The sequence below is a fragment of the Cannabis sativa genome, chromosome 8, assembly GCF_029168945.1.
Source record: "Cannabis sativa cultivar Pink pepper isolate KNU-18-1 chromosome 8, ASM2916894v1, whole genome shotgun sequence".
In the NCBI taxonomy this organism is placed as follows: domain Eukaryota; kingdom Viridiplantae; phylum Streptophyta; class Magnoliopsida; order Rosales; family Cannabaceae; genus Cannabis; species Cannabis sativa.
In genome coordinates, this window is record NC_083608.1 from 38479373 (window position 1) to 38487030 (window position 7658).

General features: G+C 31.6%; 1 protein-coding gene across 1 annotated transcript; it reads left to right on the top strand.

The window, feature by feature from the left end:
• The first annotated feature begins 219 nt into the window (after positions 1–219).
• On the top strand, positions 220–5357 carry LOC115699150 (acyl-coenzyme A oxidase 3, peroxisomal). The gene is made up of 13 exons (XM_030626398.2): positions 220–1095; positions 1433–1550; positions 1644–1751; positions 1876–2048; positions 2134–2233; positions 2345–2419; positions 2523–2653; positions 3122–3257; positions 3335–3454; positions 4161–4307; positions 4399–4503; positions 4582–4683; positions 4827–5357. The coding sequence occupies exons 1-13, from the start codon at positions 638–640 to the stop codon at positions 5073–5075; spliced, it is 2022 nt and encodes a 673-aa protein (XP_030482258.2). The 5' UTR covers positions 220–637; the 3' UTR covers positions 5076–5357.
• Positions 5358–7658: the final 2301 nt, after the last annotated feature.

A 7658-nucleotide genomic window follows, 5' to 3' on the forward strand; every position in this document is an offset into this window, starting at 1 on the left:
CCAGTTATAATAACATTGAAATTTCTCAAAAAAAAAAAAAAAAATGGGTACACATGAAAGAAAAATACCTTTACTAAAATAAGATTAAGAAGCATAGAGTAATAGAAAGAAATTTCAATGGGTTAAGTTATATACCCTTATTTTTTTTTTATAAATATAGATCTACCATTGAATTTCAACCATTGAATTTCAAAAAGTTACTTTTTTTTTCATAAATCCAAAAGCTCATATCATTTGAAGTGTTGAATACCTCAAAATATTAGTGAGGTTTTACATAAAATAAACTTGCGGCTAAGTCTAGTATGCAAAACATTCCGTGCAAGAAAAAGGATAAAAATCAATAATATATTAATGCAAATAATTAAAGCGAGTAGTCTACACTTGCGTCAGTTGGCGCGTTTTCCTTTGAGATGTAATATAAAAGCAAAGCTAATGGCTGGCTCGGGTGACGTGGTATCGGCTCTCCTCTCCTTCAGCCTTTCCTCACTCGCGCGCGTAAATTTAATATTTTTCCTCACGGAACGGTTGTTGGCGCCGACTTAAAAAGCTCGTTCTCTTCATCATTTCTATTCTATTTTCTCATTTCTTACTTATCCAATCGAATCACAGACCTCCGAAAGCCCTAAAACGACAATCCATGGACCGCGCTTCATGGCGAACCCATGTTCTTTCAAAGCACCTTATTCAGCCACCCTCCGGTAATGTTATCGAGGCCAATCCATGTCTCAATTATTCGCCACCGGAGCTATCAGAACGTTCCGATTATTTCGATGCCAAAGAGATGCGATCTCTCTTGGATGCTCACAATCTTGAGGACCGGGACTGGCTCTTTGGGTTGATGAGGCAGAGCAACCTCTTCAACCCCCGGAACGCCGCTGGCCGAGTCTTCATCGCGCCGGACTATAACCAGTCAATGCAACAGCAGAGAGAGATGACGATGAAGCGAATTGCTTATCTTTCTGATTGCGGGGTTTTTCGGGGCTGGCTTACGGAGGATGGGGTCGACGCTGAAATGAGGAAGTTCGCATTTTTCGAAGTTATTGGGATTTATGATCACTCTATCGCTGTCAAGCTCGGTGTTCATTTCTTCTTATGGTAAACTTTAATTTCTATTTCTACTTTATAATTTCGGCTTTGTCGTTTCCTTAAATACTTTTTTCCGCAAGCCCGTGCATGCAAATGTTTTCTTCTGAATTAAAATTGTGATTTGGGCACAGTATATTGACTTATTAGATTAGCTTAGCAATTTCCATAAGATACTCGTGGTTGTTATTGGAGAAGAAACTGTTTATGTAATGCAATATTCCATGTTCTACTGTTTTGGTTGGAGCCAAGAAGAAAAGGCTTGTTAAAATGACTTGAAAGTTAAGATGTTTGCAATATCAAAGGTTAGCGTTGACTAATCATGATATTTTGATCTTATCGATTTCAGGGGTGGTGCTATCAAGTTTTTTGGCACGAAGCGCCATCATGACAAGTGGCTTAGGGACACTGAGAGTTACATTGTTAAGGGTTGCTTTGCAATGTCTGAGTTGGGGCATGGAAGTAATGTATGTGAAGATTGTTCAATCGTTTGATTTAGTAAAGAACATGCTTTGAAGATGAGTATCTTTTAACTGATGGATTCTTTATTATACTTTCAGGTTCGAGGAATTGAAACAGTAACCAAGTTTGATAAAAATACAGGAGAATTTGTCATTAGTACTCCCTGTGAATCGGCACAGAAGTACTGGATTGGAGGCGCTGCTAATGTAAGGATTAATTTTAGACCTCTGCTTCTTATTTAACCAAAAAAAAAAGTTAATTCTTGTTTTCTGTCTTCTTTCTGCTCTTCATATAATTGATTTCTGATATGTTGAACGTTTATTCGTTCAGCATGCAACACACACGATAGTCTTTTCGCAGCTGAATATAAATGGGAACAATCAAGGGGTCCATGCATTCATTGCACAGATTAGAGATGATGATGGCAATGTCTGTCCCAACATTAGAATTGCTGATTGTGGTCATAAAATTGGTTTGAATGGCGTTGATAATGGCAGAATCTGGTAATAAATTGCGTACTTTTGAGACACAGTCCAAGTTTAAAAAATAAAAATAATAACGTGGATAACAAGGGCATTTTATTCATAGGTTTGACAATGTGCGGATCCCCAGAGAAAATTTGTTGAATTCAGTTGCTGATGTTTCTCCGGATGGTCAGTATTTGAGTGCAATAAAAGATCCAGATCAGGTACTTATGTTGCCAGTTTTCCATATTGAAATATGAATTATTTTTTATATCTTCTTTCCAATTTAGCTGCATCAATATTTGTTTTGAGTATAAAACATTTATCGCATTCAGAGGTTTGCAGCATTCTTGGCTCCTTTGACATCTGGTCGCGTTACAATAGCAATCAGTGCAATTTACTCAGCAAAGGTAATATTATGTTTAGGCATGATTCCTCAAACTTTGATTTTATCTTTATTAACTTTCTTAAAACACATTGTTTATAATTTGACATAATGTTTTGACCTATTAGATTAGTTTAGCAATTGCCATAAGATACTCCTTGACGAGGCGGGCATTTTCTGTTACACCAAATGGACCTGAAGTTCTGTTGCTTGATTACCCTAGTCATCAGCGCCGGCTCTTGCCTCTCCTTGCAAAGACGTATGTATTCCTTTATACTTGTATATACGTTTCATGGACTCATCTGTGGTGGGGAATAAGTTGAAAAGCTCAAATTAGCTGATAATTTACTCAGGATCAAACAATTCATACTAGAAGTAAGATAATAAAAAAATTAACCAGTAATGTACTAGTTTCTTTGATAACCTAAAATTTATTTCTTCCCAGTCCCAATTATTGGGACTATCTAGGCGCTGATCTTTCTTTTTTCCTTAAGCACGTAGGCCTAGATTGTGACTAAAATATTTGTGCCTTCCTACTTGAGTAAATTTCATGCTCTCATCTGTGATTGCTAAATATTGACGCCTATAGAATTTTGAATTTTAGTCAGTAACACAATATTTATATATTTATATATATAAATTTATTGAATAAGCCAACAAAGTGGTATTTGTCCTTTCTTTTTTCTTCATAATGTAAGTTTATTTTTTGGGTTTGTGTACACTGCAGATACGCTATGAGTTTTGCTGCAAATTACCTGAAATTAATTTATGTGAAGAGGACTCCTGAGTCAAACAAAACCATCCATGTTGTGTCAAGTGCATTCAAGGCTACACTTACCTGGCATAATATGCGAACTCTTCAGGTCATAATGGAATTTAAGTCAATATTTTTATATAATTTGTGTTTAATGTATATTTAATCTATTTGATGTTTGTTTAGGAGTGTCGGGAAGCCTGTGGAGGACAAGGCCTGAAGACTGAAAATCGTGTTGGTCACATGAAAAGTGAATACGATGTGCAGTCTACCTTTGAGGGAGACAACAATGTTCTCATGCAGCAGGTAGTATCAATGTTTCTTGCTCTCTTTAGATTATTGTTGAATAGGGACTGGAATATCTTGGTTGAATCACAAGAAGTTTGTCTGACATGAAAATTAAATTTAGTTTAGAACAGAAAATGTGTCCGTCCAATGGAAAGAGATCTGTGGTCTGGTCAATTATGAATTATTCTTAAGTTTCTTTTGAAGTTAATATAAATCCTTCATTTTTTTTTTCTATGCTTTTAAGATTTCAATTGTCATTCTTATTTAAGATAGGCATATGCAGGGGCGGATGCACGTTATGCAACCACAGGGGCCATGCCCCCCACTTTCTCTAATATATATATATATATATATATATATATATATATATTTATTTATTTATTTAAATATTTACTTTTCAAATTATGCTTATATTAATTATGCATGCAATTTTAAGAATCATGTCCATTAAATAAATGTATTTAAACAACTGCACGCAGATGAAATTCCAGTCGGCTAGAAAATTATGAAAATTTTCATGTTTTTCTGAATAATGTAGACATTTTAGAGCAACAGAGAAGGATTTATTTAAAGGAACATTAATAGTTTGTACAGAAAATTCTCATAGCGTGTAACCTGTTTTTGTTCACTTTGCTATGTCCATGCTACTGCTTCATAAACTATAATTAAGTTACTATTCTATTATCCTAAATCTTAATATAGCATTTTTTGGTTTCTTATTCAGGTCAGCAAGGCACTCTTTGCAGAATATCTAGCTGTACAGAAAAAAAATAAACCATTTAAAGGTTTAGGATTAGAACACATGAACAAGGCCTGCCCTGTAATTCCATCTCAGCTCACAAGCTCTACTCTGAGGAGTAGCCAATTCCAGGTACTAAATAGTTTATGTAACCATTGTATTTAGATGTCAGATTCCTAATGGAGGCTTGTAATACATATTTTTCGACTATTGTCTACACCAGATGGATGTCTTCTGCTTAAGAGAGCGAGGTCTACTGAATCGTTTTGCTTTAGAGGTGTCGCAGCATCTGAAACAGGGGCAAAGCAAAGAGTATTCGTTTATTCTGGTAAGACATTTCTATTCACCAAAATTACCCTACATCTTGATCTGCCTCTCTTTCTGATCTTACCCTTTCCTGGAACAGAGTTATCAGCTTGCAGAGGATCTTGGTAGAGGCTTCTCAGATCGTGCAATATTGCAAACTTTTCTTGATGCTGAGGCTACTTTACCAGTTGGTTCCTTGAAGGTAACTCTGTCGTTTAGCTTATTTTCCTCCAATAGAGTCGGAAGCTACTCTATTGGAGATCATATGGGCTTCTTGAGATATTGTTGATTAAAAGAAAGAGATATTATGATTTTAACATGTCAACTTCAATTTATCCAATGCAGGAAGTCTTGGGGCTGTTAAGGTCTATGTATGCATTGATTTGCCTGGAAGAAGATGCAGCTTTCCTCCGATATGGATACTTATCAACTGAGAATGCTGCCGCGGTGAGGAAGGAAGTGACAAAATTATGCAGTGAATTGCGACCCCATGCACTCAACTTGGTGAGTTCCTTCGGTATCCCTGATGCATTTTTGAGCCCCATTGCTTTTGATTGGATTGATTCAAATTCATGGCCGTCTACTCAGCAATAAAGCTCAGGGAGATTAATTCTCCATTGTATTTGAAGAACATATGTTCTAATCGTGCATAACTTTAATCTAGCTTCATAAGAAAGCTAGAATATCTTTACTTGTATTGTAATAATGCTTGTCAGCCCTTCAAAACAAATAATAATGATAATAATGATAATAATGTTTACCAGCAGGAAAATTAAGCTAATGTATAATGGATGTAATTCATTTAATTATAAGAATATAAATTCTGTATTTTCTTTTTTCTCCATCAGCAAAATAAAATAGTTACAAGTTATTACATACATTTGGGTCATATGGATAGGGCTTTATATTAAAGAAGTTTTACTAAATTATTCAGAATGTGTATGGGATATGTTTTGAACTACCACTTTTTATTACACATTTAATTAATATCTTTGTCCTTTCGGCACTACTTAATTTTGCTTCTTAAAATATATGGCTTGTTAAGAATTCTTTTTAAAATATAACAGTTACATAATTATGTCTTTTCTGTTAAGTTTTATTCTTTTACCATCAAAAATTAGTATTTTTATCTTTTGAACATTGACCAATACAAAACTTTGCTTCCTTTTATAAAAATAAATAAATTTTAAAATTTACAGTATTTTATTAATTATGAAGAGAATAATTAGCAATTCTGTTTAAATATTGACGTATCTTTGTAAATTAGTAATTTTGTCCCTTAAACTTTAATAATTATCAAATTGTACACTCTCAAAATAAAAATAAGAAAGATTCAACATTTTTCTAGTAAATTTTAAAAAATTAATTTAGGTAAAATGATTAAGAAAATTAAAAAAAGAAATTAAAATTTTAAAATTAATTAAGCGATTTAAAAAATATTTATTTTTCATTAAAAATTTCATTTAGATATTAAAAAGATATATTAAAAATTTAATTGTAGAAAAAAAAAAATTTACGGGAACAAACTTGAGCCTTATTTTTTTCAAAAAAATATAAATTTGTTTAAGTAAACATAATATTTTTTTAGTTTAATTTCTAACTTTTTTTTTTTTCAAAATAATTTTATGTTTTTATTGAATTTTTAATTATTTTTTTTTATTTGGTAAGATATGAATTTATAAATATAAATAAGTTAGATTTTAAACTTCAAAAATCTTAATTTATTTAAATTATTTATTAGGTTCTCAATAATTTTAGTTTAATTTTTTAAGATACGTGTTTATAAATAAAATTAAATTTGAAAATATTTTTTAAAAAAATACTTTAAGTTTTTTTAAGCAAAATTATATTTTGTAATTAATTTGATATCTTTATCAATTTTTTTTAATAATTAGCATTTTTGCTTCTTGAATTTTCGGCACTACCAGGTTTTGTCTCCTAAAATATACAGCTTGTTAAAATTCTCCTTAAAATACAACATTTACATAATTATGCTCATTCTATTAGGTTTCGCTTATTTTACCGTTAAAAATTAGTATTTTTATCCCATGAACTTTAACCAATACAAGATTATCCCCTTTTATTAAAAAAAATAATTTTAAAAATTATAATATTCTATTTTTTAAAAGCAATTATAATATTCTAATAATTCAGATTAAAATAATAAAAATTATTAAAAGATCAGATAAAAATATTAATTTTATTTAAAAAAACTTAAATTATTTCTAAAAAATATTTTTAAATTTTATTTTATTTATAAACACGTATCTTAAAAAATCAAGCTAAAATTATTGAGATTCTAATAAATAATAGGACAGAACCTAACTGAAGCACTAAATTTCTCTAAATGTAAAAGGTCAAGGAGGATTCTTAACAAGTCGTATATTTTAGGGGCCAAAATCAGTATTGTCGAATGTTTAGGGAACAAAATTGCTAATTATTCATAAAATAAACTCCTAATTTCATTTTTTTTATTCTAGCTCCACAAATAAAAATATGTGAGATTATTCTACAATATCCCACTAAAAGACAACATCCAAATAAATGGTAAATTTCTAATTTTGCTCTTACTTCACTGTTAAGTAATCTTAAGGCTTAGGGATAAAATGGTCCACAATCATAACCCCACCTAAAACTTGATATTCCAAACTAACCCATGTGACTCTACCGACCATCTGTCGCATTTTCCATCATTACTGACCAAAAATTATAAAAATATTAATTTTCACATATAGCATAAACAATACACCTAGAGTTTAATAAAATTCTCAGAATTGGAAAATTATAATTCTATTGCATATTTCTTAAAATTTGACCCACAACACAAGATCTTAACATATAACCATAAAATGCGAATAATTAATGCTAACTACCCTACTAATCCATATCCTAAATATGCGGTCATTACAATTATCCCCCCGTTAAAAGTATTTAATCTTTGAAGACTAACCTAAATAATTCTGGATATTGAACTCTCATGTTGGACTCTAATTCTCAGGTGGCTTCCTCCACCTTACTATTTCTCCAGAGTATTTTGACCAACACTATGGTCTTGTTCTGAAGAACCTTTTCCTTCCTATCGAGGATTTGAACTGGTTGTGCCTCATAGGATAATTCTAACTATAGTTCTAGGGCTTTGTAACTCAAGACATGAGTCGGGTCTGACACATATTTTCT